Source organism: Petaurus breviceps, unplaced genomic scaffold, assembly GCF_028583685.1.
Source record: "Petaurus breviceps papuanus isolate PSGF00001 unplaced genomic scaffold, PetGlider_PUasm1.0 129, whole genome shotgun sequence".
NCBI lineage: Eukaryota > Metazoa > Chordata > Mammalia > Diprotodontia > Petauridae > Petaurus > Petaurus breviceps.
The window spans coordinates 9106947-9126301 of record NW_027185665.1 but is presented as its reverse complement, the minus strand read 5'-3'; the positions used below and the strand labels follow the sequence as shown (position 1 = coordinate 9126301).

The window sequence follows — 19355 nt, the reverse complement described above, 5'->3', positions numbered from 1 at the left end:
TGTTTCAGACCAGACAGCTTATCTGACAGAGCAGTTCTTTCATTAAAAGCAGTGGGTGGGAGACTCGTGGACATAGTCGCATTTCCTATCACAATGCAGTAGACTGTCTTGGCCTCCATATTTAAGAGTTTAATGGGAAGGAGGGCAGACAGCATAAAAGAGCTTGGCTGACATGGATTTTCAGCTTAAACAACAACAAACTGAAAGGAGTAAGCCCTGGGCTCTAGCTAACTTAAATTTTAAATACTGTTCAGATCGAAAAAGCAATCTGGTCTTTTGAATATTTTCTCCCTTAGGAAATATACAACAGTATTATTATTTAATATGTATGCATTACTTTGTATGTCCTGTTATATTAATTTATTAAGTTACTGGTACTAAGCCACTTTATTTTTCTCATATGTTAATACATCCCTCTAAAGAAAATAAATATCCATTTAATCAATTTGAATTATTTTAGATCATCAGAGGATAGTTTTAGGAACCCTCAGGGAATCTTCGAGACTGGTTCACAACTCAGGCACTAACTTGTAAGGATTATAATTTTCAAAATTTTATCCTCTGCTATCTTTAGGTTTGAGTATGAGTTCTCAGAATTAAAATCGTTGCTGTTATTAGAACTGAAGAAACTAAATTTCTTTAAAACAATCTATTTGGACAAATATTTCCTTGGAAATAAATATTATCTATCAATCATAGATATTAGTTTTCAGTAGAGGATATGAAGTTGTACCTTATATAATAAAACAAACTAATAAATTGTCATTTAAAAGTAATAATAACATATATGTTCGAACATCCTATAATTAAAAATATGCTGTTGGGAATCCAATACAGGGTCCCAATGTCACTTTTAAGTACCAAAATTGATGTCATGAGTTAAAATGGAAATGTCAGCATTTCTCTGCTTATATTGGCTTTGAGTCTAATGCCTCAAAGTCCTTTGATGGGTATGGTGATGATATATAACATTACCCTCAAATTCAAGGCTGATACATGAGTTAAACAACCAATGTATGTTCCCAGTCTTTTTAAAAATCAGGGCATATTTTGGAGGCATTGGTATTGGAGAACACAGTCCTGATTGTGTATTCTTTGTAGGTCCAACTACTTAACCAAGGGATTTCATTTAATTTACTGATGAATTCAAAGGAACCATAGCCATGGTGAGAGATTCCTAATATTTTTTATTACATGTTTTATTTAACAAAGATCATTTATCACTCATAACTAAAATAAACAGCTAGAGAGACCTATAAAATTATCTTTTCATTGCTAAGGCTGCTGTTACTAAACTAACATCTCCATGGTGTGGTCAAAGGAATAAAGTATGTACAAAGGACTCCACAATGAAGGGCATTCTGGTGTCTGGCCCTTCTGCTCAATCAGCATCTAACTTGCTTTCAGTAAAACAGAATATAGCTGGCTCAGGTCTCAGGGCGAGTACTTGACAGTTACACATCCACTTTCTGACAGTTTGCTAGGAAAATATCAGTCTTTTAAAGCTTTGTAAACCCATGTGTTCTTTTCTTAGCCTTTGGGTTGAAAATTCCCAAGTGATATTGTCCATATGCAAAGTAGGTAGCTATGTTTCCTCTACCGAAAAAGAGTTCAAGATAATGAAAAAAATGAAAAATCTATCTTAACATTTTGCCTTCTTCCACTTCTAACTTTCTGGACTTCTGCTGTACTACTGCAACTACGTGTCAATATCTCCTTATTTAAATGGAGGAGTTTGGCAAGATTTGGTGTAAATAGAGTCCTTGACAAGCTAACTCACATAAAAACTTGACTCTGTGTGTGCATATGTATATATACATATATATTTAATGAATTCCATCATTTTTCGTGTATAAGAAAATGGCATAATCATACATACTGGTACCAAATGTAGAAGATTAGTCAATTAAGATACCAAGTTGTATAAAATAATTTACAAGGTCTCTAAAATCACAACACTGCGCACACGCTTTTTAAGCAAATGAAACATAAGTCAGAAAAGAATACATAATTTCCAAAACATATCTACTTACTTTGTATCCTGGAACTGACAAAAGGAGGGGAAAGATTGTCATGTGATCCGAGGTCCCTGCTGGTCACATGTTCATAATGGGTCCCATCTCCATAGTTCTGTGAAGTAAATAACATAATGAGTTAAAAGATTTAGCTATAAGCATGCAGACAAGCAGAAAAGAAGCATTTGCACATAGGAGAAATTACACTCAACCCGGAGTCAGAAGATTCCAGTTCATACCTAATAGTTATATAAGCTGTAGGCTATTTACTCAGTTTTCTCACCTATAAAATAGGAATGATCATAAAAAAGGGCTTTGGAATTTTAATAACACCATTATTGTTGTCCATTCTGAAAAGCCTCTTCAGATAACAAATCAAAATGAAGCTAAGCAGCTTCATTTTCACCCACTTTCACTATTAAGCAGTAGAAATTGTACTAGTTAAAGGTAAAAAGATTAGTTTTTTTTTCCTTCTTTTAAAGGCTTTAGGTACACTAAACCAAGTGATCAGTTAGAAAGGATAAAAGATGGATCCATTTTATGATATGACATTTCTCATAGGTTTTCATGTCATAAGTAACTAATATGTGTTTTCAAGGAACATCAAGACATCAGAACTTTTCAGTAGTACTGATATTCCACGTGGCATACAAGCACATGAATTATAAAGTAGATATATGGACACATTCTCAATGGCTGCTCTTTTCCTCTTTATTTTAATGGCAAAAGAAGTACACCAAAGAAAAACACTTTACCCTGATGGTTCACTTAATTTAAATGTGTAGATTCCAATATTATGAGGCGGGGGGGAAGCAGATTTTATTTTCTATTATCATTTATTTATTCCACCTTGATATAATACTTAAAGTGACCAAAAAAAATCCTCCTGTTCAATCTGGTTTTGCATCCTTCAAAGAAGTCCAAATTAAATTTACTTAGAAGTGTCAGTTTACACCCTTCAGTGTTTTATAAGCCTCTGTGTTTTATTCATATAACTGCCCTTCAACTTTTATCAAAATCTATAACCAAGTATGTTAGCCAAAGGGCAAAATTTGTCCCCAGGAGAAAAGATACATTTCACCTTTGGTGAAAGGTTATACCAGTCTGCTAAGCTCTAGCAAAAATGCTTTAAATCTTCCATGTTTTCCATCTATTACAAGAAACTAGAGAGCACCAAAATTCTAAAATTTAACTCTACAAATCTATCCATGTCCAAAAATCATCCATGATTTAAATGTGCACAAATGAGAATCTTGGATTTTGTACACAAGAAAATACAGGTAAAGTATGACAGATTCAAAAGTATTCACTTAGATTAGTTTCAGAAGAGTTGAAGGAAACAAACTATGCAAGTCCGTATAGTTCTAACCTGTTCACTTTTCAGAGAGATGAACAAAACTGCTGTAAAACAAACAAGGCAAAACCATAAGAAATCCAATAAATCTGAATCATCTTCATGAACATGAGAAATGCAGCAATCTCCTACACTTACTGTTGAATGGAATGAATTTCCTTCTTTGAGCAAAGACTGTTACATGAGGAGAAGGAAAAATTTCCTCAAAACATCCATATAACACATTACAATATCAAACTTCACAGTCTGGTGTAAGGCCTCAACAAAGTGACTGATTTAAGAATAAAGACCCTGCAATACATTGAAGACTAAAGTTAGGATGACAGTGCCAGAGGACAGGTGGAAGTGTGTGGGCCCACAGTGCTCAGAAACATTCTGATTTTGACAAAATAAAACTTGCCCCTAATACCAAAATAAAGACCTTCCCCAATATAGACCCCCACCCCAAGCAGATTACAAATAGATACATTTCAGTTTTAGCTTGCTTTAGTTTGTTTCCTTGTAAGCTGATAGATAGCTTTGGTTCATCTTACTCTTACCACACATGCACACAAACATACAAAATCTCATGCACTGACACATAAAATATGATGAAAACCTATAGGAAGTTTAAATTGTATTTTTGAATTGTGAGGATAGGTAACGGGCATTTGATTTGGTGAGCTCTGGCAGAATGCTAATGTCACTAAAGAGGCATCTTAGAAAGCATCTATTGAACCTCTCTCATTTTACAAATGAGGTTCAGATAATTAAGTACATTCCCCAAGGTCAGTCACCTGGACATAATAAAATAGTGGCAAAAACAAGATGAGAATGTCCATGCCCAACTCACCGTCTTCAGACCTTTTCCACTAAACCATAGCTACAAATGGACAAATAATAAGAAAAACAAAAAATGAACGAGGCGAGCATGAAACTGAGAAGGAATCAGTGTGATCTGAATGTGTCCATGTGCCCAGCTGTTAATCAAGGATTCTACGGGTGAAATGGCAGTAGCATATTTTTAAGTAAAATCACTTCCAAGACTCATGTATACAATAATGCCCAATTCTTTTTGTCTCTGTTTCTAATTTGCCCCACCTACCACTCATAATTTCCCCCAGTATAGGAGCCATCCTTGAATCACACTTCTCTGGTCAGGGAAAGCAGGTAGGTATTAAATACAATAACAGGATCAGGTAAGTCACTAAAGGCGAAAAAAAACAATTCCAAAGACAAGCTGATCTGCTACCAACTTAGTATGCATGTATTTCTATGAAATCAGGTGTATGGAACTCACATTAAGTTTGTCAATTTACATATGCAGGATGTCTGGTCATGGGAAAAAAAGATTAGATATACTTACCCTGGATGGACTTGGATGTCCTCCATTCCCCCAGGACCCTGAGCTACTTCTGTCTTCTACATCTAGGGACAAGAAAAAAGTTCTTTAGGCTTTATTGCAATAATTCTTTCTTTTTGTATATGCACTTTTAAATTAATGTTTCAAATTAATCTCCTGTTGCCTTTAATTAAGAATCAGGCACAGGGCTACCATGATGATAGTGGCTTCTGACCCAACTACTTAAATTAACTCATTTAAATTCACAGTAGAAATGAACTGGACCCTCAGGAACCAGAGGTTTGAACATAAAAAATTATATCCACCCTTCAGTGTTTTATGAGCTTGATTTTTTGTATTATAACTACTCTTAAAATTTTATCAGAATCTATAACTGAATAATCTTCAACTTTCTACATTTAAAGAAAAAAAGAAGTGATACAAAGAGAAAAACACATAAATAAGTATAAATAAATTGGCTACATCCTTTCTTCAATGCCTTCTTGCCTTTTACCTGAGGACCACATACATATGTCATCAAATAGAGAGTAAAATAAGGTCATATCTGAGGTTGGATTTAATAAATATTTTCTTTTATTTTTCCCCCAAAGGCAGTATAGGAAATAAACAAATATTTTATTAAACACTTGGCATTTATAAGATATCAGGGATACAAAGATAAAACAGGACAAATCCTTAGCCTCTGGGAGCTTATAGTCTTGTTAGGGGAATACAATACATACATCCCTAAATATGATACAAGGTAGACTGTGATCAAGCCAAAGGAGAGTCATGAACAATGAAATTACTCTAACTTCTATGAGCAATTAAGTAACATTACTGGATAAATGAAGTAAGCTTAATGCCTCAACTGGTAGACCTGAAAGGCAAGAGGTATAGTTAAAAAGCCATATGTTATTTTAAAGCACATAAACATTAGAAGATATAGTTGATATAAAAAATTGTCTCAAATTTTTTAAATAAATATCCATTGTAATAAAAGATCTTACTGCTATGCTATTAATTATGACTTCATGGAAGATAACAGACGGCCATCACAAACTTCCCATGATAGAACTGAGGAGGAGCTGTGAAATTTGGTCTCGTAGACATTATACAATTTACTGTTTCCTAACATTTTAATGATACTGTTTATTCCTTTAATGCTATGACTACCATTCTTTTAATTGCTTCTATTTTATTATCAGCAGCAGTGATCATCATGGTATAATTAATTGATTAATTTATAGAGTACAAGGTAGATGGTGTTTCAGTATATCTTAAGTGAACAATAACCATTCACGATCAGGACTGAGCTTGAATTGTTCTTTTTTTTTTAAGTTCCTTTTAGTTATAGAGTTAAGAAGAGGGAGCATTGTCACTTCAAAAGATATCTCAACTGCAAAGAGATGTCCCCCATGCACAGTCAAAATCAGTGCATAGTACGCTTCAAGGCAGGTCAAGAAAACTCTTGGGATTGCATCAAGGTCTGTGGGAAGACACAAACCTTCTCTAAATCTGCTTTTAAGAACCCAACTACCGGTTACAATGTTTGTGCTTTACTGAAGTACTCTGTGAAATGATTTTTCAGGCCTCTGGGATTTTGACACTAATGAAATGTGTATCCTACGAAGTCATCCTAATTCATAAGCAGAAATCAAATATTTTAAATAGAAAATGTATAAATAATGGCATCCTTCTTCCACTACAAGTTCTTAAGAATCTATTCCCCCCACTCTCAGAGCTCAAGAAACTAACATATAATTTAGTCCTAAAATGAAGTACTGGATAAATGAAGTAAGCTTGATGTATCACCTGATAAATCTGAAACATGAGAGGTACAGTTAAAAAGCAATATGTTATTGAAACATAATCCGGATTCAAGTTAAATGAAAGAAGGTTAAAAGGAAACAATTTGAATTCACCTGTTTCCTAGGATTTGCTGTATCACATTGGTTGAATCATTTGTTTTACATTTTTAAAAAATGTATTAGTTAAACATGAATAAATGATGAGAGGTACGGGGGAAGTATTATATAATAAATGGAAACACTGAAAGGAAATGATGTTTGAAAGAAAAAGGAAAAATAAGAGGAAGAAGAACTGGGATTGGGCCTCTGACCCTATTTCCTGCTATGCCCTGCAATTTCTGAAGTCTAGCTCAGATCAGGGTTACAGCTTCACAGGGGTTCTTCATACCCCTCTTCTGCCCACGTGAAAAAGTAAAGATGACGGTCAACTAGCAGCCAGCTAATTATCAGGCAGCTAAAACACATCAAAACTTGAGTATTCCCAACTGGGCATTTTCAAAAGCGAGCAATCCACTAATTAAAAATGTTGGAAGTCAAGCTTTTTCAAAGCAGGTTAAATACTAGTTGGGTTCCTTCACACATGGATTCCCAGCCAATCAGATGAGGCTGCTCTTTTTTCTACATATTTTCTCTAAGCCTCTCTCCCCTACTAGGTATCCTTCAATAACATTTTTTTTTCTTTTTTTGCTTGTTGATTTCTCTTTCCTTCTCTGGGCACAGCAAAGCCTGAGGCTCTACTCTGGCAGTCAGGACAAATTGCTAAGAACATCACAGTTGCTCTAAAATGGTCATAAGTCCTGATCTAATTTTAATTTTGATATAACTTATGCTGAATTGGGAGACAGAGTAACAGCAATGGACAGCTAAAATTTTACAAGTCATTTCACAACCTTAAATAAATCATTAATTTTAAAAAAACACCTTTTAAAATCAGAACTGGCAATTAGATAGCAAACATTTACTGAGTGCCTACTGTGTGCAAAAAAAAGTGATAGAAGAAAAATTATTGAACAATACAGCATCAAGTACCAAATGATAAAGTAATAAAGTTCGCTTAATTGACTGGGCTGGGCTTTAACTCCTCTCCCTAGTGAAGTTCATTTCTGAGAAAGGAATGAGAATAGGGAAGAACATAAACGACAGAAGGGAAAAGGAAAGAAAGTAGAGACTGGCATAATACAAAAGTGGAATTACAGTCTCTGTGAATTCCAAGAAGACGGGGCTAAATTCAATGCGATTCCCTAAGCATTTATTAAGTGGGTACTGGGCGTGGCACTGGCTTGTACTCTTCATACACAAAGGGAAAAAAAAAAAAACTTTTTTGGAGACTAAGGGCAGGCTCATGGCTAGAGACTATATTCTCATGAGGGTATCTTGATATTACCCAGGGATTTGTGTGCTGTTCATTTTATTAGAATGTATGTAATTAGGTCCAAAACAAAACTTAAAGAAAAATACAAATAGAGTGAGAATTCAGGAGCTCCTCCTTCCAGTACCCCCAAAACAATTATAACTGCAGAAGAAAAGCACAGCTTTGGGATCACAGTAATCTTAACTCATCTTTCACCATATAATTCTTTAACTCTCAAATCTAGTCGGCTGATAGAAACCTTAAAAAGAACTAGACTGGGTTCTAGCTCTGGTTTTACCACTAACTAGCTGAGGGGGCGGGGTGAGTAGGAGAAGGTACAAGGGGGAGGCAATGTTGGTCAGGACCTATGTGATATGATTTCATTAGTATAAAGGAACTCAAACTCCTGCAAAGGAACTGCACCCTCTCTGCAATTCAATTTAGAAAGCTGTTTGAGAAACGAAAAGGTTAAATAATTTGTCCGGGGCTCTAGCCAGTATATGTCTGGAGGTGGGACAGCAACACAGGTCTCCTCAGGCCAGATTTCTGTATACTACACCACACTGCCTCAAATGGAAAAATTACCTTAAATCAGGTGTTCTTAACCTGAGGTCTATGGAGTCCTAAGGGGTCAAAGGACAGATTTCCAGGAGTCTGTGAACTTAAATGGGAAAAATATGTTACTTTTTATTTTTTTTAAGCAGTTGGGGTTAAGTAACTTGCTTAAGGTTACATGGCCAGGTGTTTCTGGGTGGGTGCTAAGTGTCTGAGCCCAGATTCGATCCCCCAGGTCATCCCAACACTGGGGCCAGTGCTCTTACTCCCTGTGCTACCTGGCCGCCCCAACATGATACTTTTTAAATTTTCCCTAAACTTTACCTGAAATTTTAACAGCCCTCAATTATGAATGTAAGTAATAAATATTCTGAGAGCTATAGAATTCACAAGACTTAACAAAGTGAACCATAATACCAAAAAAAAAACCCAAAACCACAAAACATTAAGAACCACTATCTTAGATAAACCACTTTCAATAAAAGGAGGAGTTTGGACTTGATTAACTAGATATTCTATTCAGACAAACTCTGAATCTTTGATTCCATGATCCCTCTCTGGGCCTGTACTCTAAGTGTAGGGTTAGAATCACCAATCTCTAAGGTCCTTTTCAACTCTGATAGTCTCTGGTTTTAGTTTTGCCAAGATGGAAAATTCTATCATTGAACTTCCAAATGCCAGTGTGCTTCCTGAATTTACTTAATGTATTAAGTTCACATATACAAGATATTTTGCTAGTCCCCATGGATATGGAAGATATAAAAATACGGTTTCAACCCTCAAGCAGCATAGAATATGGTTGGGGAGTTAAAAAACAACAAAAAAAAATTAGTATCATTGTTACCTATCAATTACAGAACATTATATGAATATGTACAACATTATGTAAGGATCCAGATATTAATTGCAATCATAAAAATGATTCACTGCAGGCTGGGATGCCCAGAAAGTCTTCATGTTAGACAAGGGGCTTGAGCTCACTTTGAAAGTAAGATTAGATCTTATATCTGGGGTGGGGAGGGGAGGAATATGAAGAATTCTAGATAGGAAGTATGGTATGGAAAAAGATGTAAAGATAGGGATGAATGAACACACAGCACTTTAAGGAACAATGTATAGACAAGTTCAGCTGAAATAAGGTTGGAAAGGCAGGTGAAGGTCCAGAATATGAAGACCTATAAATGGCACACTAAAAGTCTTGGTTGATTTGACAGACATGGAGTGCCCAAAGGATTCTGACATGCTCAAAATGCTCCTATTGAAAGAGTAATCTTCTGGTGGCGTGTGGGAAGAACAGAAAGGGGAAGCAATTGAAGGCAGAAGCCTAGCTAGCAGATTATTGTAGCTGCCTCAAAATTATATGGTGAAGCATTGTATCAGAAGAGTGGCCTTGCACTCGTGAAGTGATGACAGAAAACAGAAAAACTGGGAGAGATGTGGGAAGGAGATGAACTTAGTGATTGACTGGATGAAGATGGGGGAGGGAAGTAAGAAACAGAGAGAAAGGGCTGGGGTAGCTCAAATGTTTACACTTGAATAATCAAAAAAAGAATTCTACCATTGATAGAAATAGAGAAATCCAGAGAGGGAGGTAGTTCTTGGGGGACAAAAAGATGCAGCTTAGTTTTACAAACATTTAGTTTGAGGTAACAGCCAGACTTCCATGTAGAAATAACCAAAAGATAGAACTGGTAGCCCAGAGCTCAGTAAAAAATATTAGAAAGAAAGAGTTAAAGGTAGAAATTTGATAGTCACAAGCACATAGTGATAGACATACCCAAGTAAACTGAGGAGCTCTCCAAAGGGGAGGGAGTACAACCCTAGGGAAAAGTCTTGGGCTATATACACATTGGTGGAATGGGAGAGAAAGAAATAAAGTCAAGGAAGTTAGAGAAGGAATGTGCAGGAAGGAAAGAGAAAAACAGGTAAAAGTCTAGGCAATATTAAAGAATGATGCATCCCTTACATCAGCAGAAACTGCATCATTATTCATTATGTTAAAAATATTTATTTTCTCATACTGTAAAGGAACCTTTTATAGGACAAGAATAGAATCAGAGAACTATGGAAAAGATTCAGTTCGGGCGCCATGCCTTCTGAGAGGATTTTCCTCATCCCCAACCCAATCATTAATGCTCTCTATCTCCTCAAATTACTTCATAATTATTTATTTGTATAGTGCTATATGCCTACTCACATCTCCCTTACTCCTGGTACATATAAATTCACTGAGGGTAGCATCTTTGTTTGTTTGTTTGTTTCTCGTCTTTACACGGGGTCTAGCAAAATGCCTACAACAAAGAAGATAACTGATAAATGTTGAATTCAAAGTTGTCCCCTTACCTATTTAAATCAGCCAAAAGAACCAGGGAAAATGAGAAGAGCAGATACTTTGAAAGACGTGGACATCTATCCCACCCTAGCTAAAAACTCTGCCAACGTGTTGAGATGCAAAGGCATCTCAGACATCATTCAGAAATGTAGAGATACATAGTCAACAAGCAGGTACAGTTTTTTAAACAGGAAGAGACATGAGAAACCATGTGAGCTAAGACATGGAGAGACGAAAGTGCACATGTGATACTCTAGATCAAGAAATTAAGAGGCTAAACTTCACCTGAAGTAAACAAATATCCTCAATTACGAAGTATATTTGCTTTAGACAAAGTGACTAGAAAAGAGAGGGCCAGATGAAAGACCACATGGGTCTTCCAAGGAGTCAAGCCTTTCACACTTCCAACATGTATGAAGGAGCTGACTGCAAATTCAGTTCAGGAAATGTCAAAGTCTTTGGGGGAAATTTTTAGGAAGCAGATAGAGAAACACCTTAATCAATTCATGAGTCTTGCAACCAGATACAGGACTAAGAAACTAGTTTGCAAAGAGGCTGAGAAACTTAACAACAAAACCAATCTGAATAGCCTATGACTAAAATTCCAATATTAAACTAGCATCTGTTCCAAAAGGGAAGAACCTCTGGGAGGAACTAAAAACGAATGGGAACACTGAATAGGAGAAACAAAGAAAGATCAAGGCCCAGGTTCCCTTAAAGTTTCATTGAAAATCAAAACAATCTAAGACTTCTTAAAACTTTTAAACTTTCTCTTTTTATTTATTATTTCAAATCTCTATATGTGTTCCTGTAGTTACTAACAATAAAGCACTTAGACATCTTAAGAAAAGGGGAGTTTATTCCAGAGAGTAGGTTAGGTGAGATTTGGATACAGGTGTCTCTTCTATAAGTAATGCGAATGCAGGGAAACCTAAGTAAAAGGAGGTAGTACCAGTGATTATCATGGCAGGTGAAAGAAAGTTGTTCATGAAGAACTAGTCCAGGACTGAGGTGGATAACAGGCAGGGATTAAGAATGGCAGAAGGCTGGGGCGGCCAGGTGGCTCAGCAAGTAAGAGCACCGGCTCCAGTGTTGGGATGACCTGGAGATCAAATCTGGGCTCAGACACTCAGCACCACACCCAGAAACACCTGGCCGTGTAACCTTGAGCAAGTTACTTAACCCCGATTGCTTAAAAAAAAAAAAAGAATGGCAGAAGGCAAAAGAGATGGAGTCAAGATAGGAGAAAGATCTTCAACAATAGTTATTCAACACCATTAATAATTCTGCAGAGATAAAAGAGAATTAGGGCTGAGAAAAGACCATTAGATTTGGGAATTAAGAAATGAATATGAATTTTAATGTTGGAAAAGTTCCTTTGACTTTCTAGTGAAACTATTTTTAATGATAAGGGAACTCAAGTTAAGTAATTTGCTCACAATCACATGGCTAATGAGAGCAGAGCAGGACTAGAATTCTAGGCTTTTTGCATTCCACTGTACTGCACCAAATATGTTTGAGACCTTTGCCTTTAACTATCCCAAGGGACAGAAATATTATGTCCTTCAAAAAACTCTCAACATTCTAGCCCTTCTACATATGAAGTTGTGAATGGTTTAGGACATTTGAAACATATTTTTATGACTCCTAGGTTTCCCGTGAAGCACAAATGTCATTAAATATTCTCCCTATCAGGTCTTGATAAATAACACTCTCAGATTAAAAACTTACAATTCCCATCTTCTCTATAAACTTCTTGGCACCTCATACAGTTTTAGTCTTAAGCATTTACTTCAGTGATTTTTAAATTTTTGCTTAATAATTGCTTTTTATTTGTCTTTATTTTATACCCTTTACATAATGAAATGTGATTTCTTAGACAATGTGTGCTGACCAAAATCCTCAGGCCTAGACTATATTTATTCAGTTATAGGAAGCATTTTCCATAACTGTAGTTATACTGTCCAACAATTTGCATGTTAAAAAAATGATTCTCTTTCTGTACATGACCTAGCTTTTTAGTTCTCAACTTCAAGAGAGGTACATTCATCATTCCCATATTTAAAGCACAGTTCATCCCATTCACAATTCCTAGAGCACCCTGGAGTTTTATGGAATTTCTGTAATTGTACAATGAAGTGAAGGAGTATTTCAGCATGGCAATAACAGTTCACAGATTTCTTTGTTAAGGTGATGCAGTGACACCGAGATGAAAACTTCCACAGAACTCAGATGGAGCCCTGAGGTGGAAGTAGTTAAGTTACTCATGCAAAGGTAACTACAGAATATTGTGAGGTCTATACGATCTCATATTCTTCTCCTCTACACCATTACTAGAAAAATCACAGACTGCGTACATCTGTAGCTCCAACTAATTTCCTAGTCCAGGAAGAACCCTTGGCTGGGCCCTCAATACAAACTGAGATGGCATATGCTCTCCGTCAGTGCCAGATGAATTTAGAGTTCAAAATATTTCATCAGCAAAGAGCGTGCTAAGGATGTGCACATTTTCATTAGCACCCAATATAATAGGAGCTCTGAGTGTAGAATTATTTGGATGTCAAATGTTGAATACTACTACAGATGTATGGGAAGTTGAGGAGCACTGAATATTGACATGACATATTCAATGCACAGGAGTCTGGCTTTTCCTTCCCCTACTCCTGCGCTGTAAGAAACAAGATGGTCTTCATAATGAATGATTTAAGCCATTATGAGAAAATTTCCAACCTTCCCTAGATTTGAGGGAGTTAATAATGAAAATGTGATTTTGTTTCTCCCTTTAAACCTGAAGATTCTGTTGCATGAAACCTTGAGCTTTCTCATTTCAAGTGGAAAGTTGAGCATCCTAAAAAGTCATTGCTGTTAATCTCAATCCTTTTTAGGACTATACCTATAGCAAATATTTCTGCAAAGTGAAGAGGAAAGAGGGATGTGATCTCATATCCCTTATTAATGCCATATAGAAAAGGGTGGGGAATTTCATGTACTGTGGGAAATGCAAAATAAATTGGTTTTTAAAAAGCAAAGATTTTTCCCCTTAAATTCCAAATGATTTTTTTTCCAATAATGTGGTTAAAATACAGTTCTAGAAAAAACAATCATTCCTAAAAAAATAAGTACGTGATCACTAACTTCACAATCCCTAAAAGCTAAAATATATATTTTCAAAAGCCTTTCCCAGGGATGATTTCTGTCCATTTTGTTAACATTGCAAAGAAAAGAATGTGTTATCAAATAACATGTGCTCTTATCTTCTGATTAGAATAGCTAAGGTTGATACAGGTCAGTCACAGGAAGTGGAGCCAGGAGGGATCTCAGAAGCCATGTAGCACAACTCACTCATTTTACAGTTGAGAACATTGAGGCATGGGTCACAAAGGTAGAGATCATCAGAGCAAGAATGACTACCAATCAATGCATTTTCCATTACTCTAAAACAGCACCTGTCTCCATCATAAAATGACATATTGTGTTGTGTTTTCAAAAGGACTCCATCCATGTCACTGGTCTCTACTAATCTGAAATACAAGATGCTTCATGAAGAGTCATAGTAATGCTAAGTATGGTAAGCCACAGAGCACTATTGGTTTTGAATTTTTATCAAGTTCCCAACTTTCACCATTATTAATGAATATCTCACTTGAATAATGCATGTTCAATTGCCAAGATGATCAACTGATCTAAATAGAAAAAGATCCAAAGATATTATACACACACACACACACACACACACACACACACACACACACTCACACACATATCTAAAAATGGACACCAAGGCAGTTAGGTGACACAGTGGACCTGGAGTCAGGATGACCTGAGTTCAAGTCTTGGCTCGGATATACTTACTGCATATATAACTCTAGGAAGCTATTTAACCTCAGTATGCCTCAGTTTCCTCATCTATAAAATGGAGGCAATAGCACCTATCTCCCAGGGTTGCAAGGAAAAAAGCAAGATAGTATTTGTGAAGCACATTTCAAACTTAAATCATTGCATAAATGTTGGCTATTATTATTACTAGCTAAATGAAAGATTAACTGATATTAATATTAGTTATAATACTAACCCTGTAACTACATCATAAAACATGTAATATCCCATTTACTCTCATGTAGGCTAATGATGTATACAAACAAGGGTTCTCACTTAGAAGAGGTCTTCAATGCAAAGGAAAGCTAATCCCTCTAAAATCCCATGGTTCCTACTACGGCAGGAGGACAAAAGTCAAGCCATGCCTCTGATGCTTACTACCTATGCAAGCCACTTAAACCCCTAAGCCTCAGTTTCCTCTTCTGTAAAATAAGGAGGATTGTATTAGATAGCCTCTATACTCACTTCCAGTTTTACATCTGTGATGATATGATCAATCCCCTGAATAGGAAAAGCCTTTAGTGAGGAAATCATGTGAATTTTATATTATCATCTCAATGATGATATTTGAGATGTGAGTAAACTAAAATGCCTTTAAATATCTTTAATATTTCATTGTCTTGTGGAATTAGTAAACATTTCAGGTATAAGAGTATGTGAGGGGAGGCATTTGAAAATGTTGGAACCTAATCTGTCATAATAGAGGACTGAAAAATATTTAACAGACTCAGGATAGTGAAGCATCGTCATGTTTTTTTTAAAGCTAAAATTATTTTAGCAAAATTATTTTACATGATCATGGCTTAGTTTTACCCTTCCCCACATTTATTTTCAATAATACACAACACAGATAACATGTGAGGGCAAAAGTATTTAAAAAACGGATCTTTGAAACTACAAAAGAATAAATTTGGAAGTAGGCTTCAACTTGTAACATACCAGAAAATTCAGCTCTGATGACAGATGGGAAAAAACCCTATGACAATTCAAATTCGTTTTCAATGGTATAAAACATTCAAGTAGTAAAACTTAATTTTAAAAACTGGTCTTTAAAATGCCTTACGTATAAGTGACTTATACTTACTATAAAAAAGAAAGCAAGCTAGGAGGAAACATCTAACAGAGTTATCTTTCCCTCCTCTTTTTTTCCCTTGGGAGCAATTTTTATGGAATGCTAGGAAGCGGCATGTTAACTTATCCTAATTGCTGTGAATTTACAATAGACTACTCCCACATGACACCTTTTCTTTTTTCCTCCTTTTTTTCTTTCCCCTTATACTTTTAAAATGCCCCTTCCTTTTTCTTTTTTTCTCTTCATCTCTCCTAAGAGTATATTCTCATAACTCCTATCCCTAATACTCTCCCATTTTTATATTAGATCAATATTAGATAAGATGCTAATTTTAACATTGATTTTCCAAAAGCAAATAAAAAAACCCCAAAACTAAATAACAACTAAAACTAAAAACTCATTTCCAAATGCAAAGACAAATTCACTCCAATAAAGCCAGCTCTAATGTTATCCTTTCAATAGCCAAGTTCTTTCACTTAAGGTAACATTGTAGTCTATGACCTGAAAATGACAAGCTATCAATCCTACATGTTATCTTCAGGGGTCATGTCTTAGTTTTAGGCCAATTTTCTTTGTATTTAGACTTAAATGTGCAAACCACACTATATTACTCTGCAAAACATCAATGAGAAGGCTTAATTAAGTAACACTGACAGATAAATCCATTTCTTTCGCAGTAATCAAATCAAAGCAGGTTGACATAACACAGGAGCTTAATACAGTTATTCCCTTGTAATTGGAAAAAGGCCCTTTACTTCTCATTAAAGCAATCTTCTGGGTATTGGTATAATAAGAAGGCTCAGGGCTTTAATACTGCCCTGTAAAAGTCTCAAGATACAGACCCCTTAAGCAAACAAGCCAGATTATCTAATTCCTTGATCACAGCAGAACATGTAGTTCCTACTGTTTTAAACTACTAATTCTTCTACTAATTCAGTTACAATTAAAAAGAAGTAAATCAGTATGAAACACATACAATGAAAACTGGTATAAATGTATATATACCCTGCTTGCTGGCTTAAAGGCCTACCGACACATGTACTTGAAAGGAGAGCCTTTCTCAATATGTATACAGAAAGCTTGCAAATGCCAAATTTTAATAATTATGGTTAGGAAACATCTATTACTTTACTAGGTACTCTTCACAGTATACTAAAACTGTCCATTTGAAAGGATCAGAGGGAAAACTGAAATTTGAATTGAATGTTTAAAGCATTTGTTATTTAAAGAACGCAGTTAACTAGAGACTAGAAGTTGCTTTGAACTATGTGCTATTTGTAATAAATTTATATCATAGCTCAACAATGTTCTACTGTGCTCATTTCCTGGTGCTAAACAGAGACAAAGATATCTACATCCTACTCGCAACCACCAATCTCATTAGGTCTCTGCCATTCATCTGTTGACTTTCTGATAATTAACCAGTGATACCACTGAGCTCTGATCTCTGCTATGACTCTATGAAAATACAGAAACATTCCTTTTTCTGACCAACTCTAAGTTCTATTCTTCACAGTCCTTCTGGATAAGTGCCTCATATTCTAGGAACTGTAACTGCAAAACAAAGATGTAATCCTCATACAGGAGGTGGTGAACTGAAGCCTCCAGGACACATGTGGACTCAAGGTGCAGGTCCCCCACCCCTGTAAGCCTAATTATAAAGAATGCTCCTATCTGGACATTTATATGTTGAAAAGAATGCAGCAAATTCCAGAATGAGTAGAATATTTCCTTATATTTGACTGAGGGTTTGGGATGGTGGAAAAGGGCTGAAAGTTATATTGGGGCCAATTTTAAAACTGAGAAATAGTTAGCCAAGAGGAATATATGGGTAGAAAAGATAGAAGAGTCCAGTGTTGCACTGGCAAGAGATAATCACTCATGACCATCCTTTTGGATTCTTTATTATCCTGAATGACTGAACTACATGTGCTCAACTCACCAGACATTGTCCACTGCCAAGTGATACAGGGTTTGTGCCCAACAAAAAAGGAGATTCCTGAATAGTAGGAATTAACAATTAGGTTCAAACGAATTAAGTATAGGTCAATGATTAGGGAGAGAAGCAAACTAGAGAAGCTTCCAAAATCTAGCACAGGATGAGAAAAATGTCTTGAAAATATTTTCTGAAGGAAAGGGAGGAATTGGCTTGTTTTATGTGAAAGGAAAGGCAATTCCAGGTCCAGGAGTCAGTATGGAGATATAAATATGAATGGGACAAAGCTACAAAGACCAGTAAGGGGTGAAGTTGGAGCATGGTGGAAAAGGGAAATGAACCTTTTCCATCCAAATGAATATGTATTTATTTCACAGGAAATACTGCAGTATCTAATTTCTATCAGTATAATTTTAGCATTTGTTCTTTTTACCTTTGAAAAAAAAACTTCATAAGTTCATCAGTGTTGATAAAATTCAACTCAGAATTTCATAGATGGTTAGAGGTATTTCTTTTGATTCTAGGTTCTGCCCACGTCTGGCATCAATTGGCAATAGATTTTCTTACTCTGGCCTATAAAAATATATGCGTAAGAGAGATATTTTATTAATAGTTTGTTGACATTAATGATAGTGTTTGAGGCAGTTCCCATATGCTGCAACTTGGTTCATTTGAAACATCCTCGTTGTTGATCAGACCTGTCAGAGACTAACTGATGTCATTTGCTGATTCATTTACTAATTTTTAAACTTTAGCTGGCTCAAACATAACTGCTTTCATCAATATTTAAAGAATGTGAATATTTCAAATTTACAGGAAAAAATTTTACCTGGTTAAGAGGACTTCTGTTGCAGATTTTACTTTTTTCCTTGCATTAGTAGTAATACCTCAAATTTGTGTCCATTTTTAATGTTTTTTTCAAAGAGCTTTATGTACTTTATATCATTAAAACATTTTGAACATATCATTTTAAACTTATAATATAGATCAACAGAGGTCCACAGCATAAATCTGAGCAGATCAGGATTATATATCATTAAGATACCTTTCAAAAAGTGAAAATGTAAGCTGTGAGAAAGAGAAGATATTATCAGTCCTTTATGAAATAGGTCTTTTCTTCTTAGAGATCTTTCTCATGCTGTTGTCTCTTTAACCCCCATATTTCAGGCCACTTGTTGGTCTCCATACTAAAATGGGCATTATGAATAGCAATTTAATGCATGAGTCATTCACATCTAGAGAGACATCCATTCATTTCAAATTATGTCACCAGCGAAAATAAGATTGCTACTCTCATCCTTGTGCTGCTCTGTACATGTTACAAAACTATTACAACAATTTGGCACAAATTCCAAGTCGGCTTGAGAAAGAACCCGGGCTGTTCTAACAGGAGTTAGGACTACATTGGCAGCATTGTCGATTACTTCCCCTCCAAACAATGCCATTCCTATTATTTTCACTTTCTTGAACCTTAAAATTAACTCATGACTCTTAATTAGTCAAAACAACATTTTTGTGAATTTATTAGTCTTGTTTGATGTATAACATTATTAGAAAACTGGGAACATTTATCTAGTGTTGGGTATCACTAAACTTTATAGACGAATTTTCATAACTTTACTATCGAATTCATGGATGTAAGCATTTCTTTTTTTTTTTTTTTTTGCCTTTTGGAGGGCAATTGGGGTTAAGTAACTTGCCCAAGGTTACACGGCTAGTTTGTGTGTGTGGG

At 35.6% G+C, this 19355-nt stretch overlaps 1 protein-coding gene across 10 annotated transcripts in view; it reads right to left on the bottom strand.

Moving 5' to 3' along the window:
• Window positions 1-19355, bottom strand: part of LOC138173290 (transcription factor 4) — a 450738-nt gene that overhangs the window by 285578 nt on the left and 145805 nt on the right. For 9 of the 10 annotated variants that reach the window (XM_069103270.1, XM_069103279.1, XM_069103296.1 and 6 more), the window contains 2 exons: window positions 4715-4776; window positions 2034-2130 (listed from right to left, as the gene is read on the bottom strand). In XM_069103270.1, coding sequence (XP_068959371.1) covers window positions 2034-2130; window positions 4715-4776 — 159 coding nt within the window. Of the gene's footprint in view, window positions 1-2033; window positions 2131-4714; window positions 4777-8437; window positions 8514-19355 lie in introns of all 10 variants that reach the window. The other variant, XM_069103333.1, reaches the window with a different exon arrangement.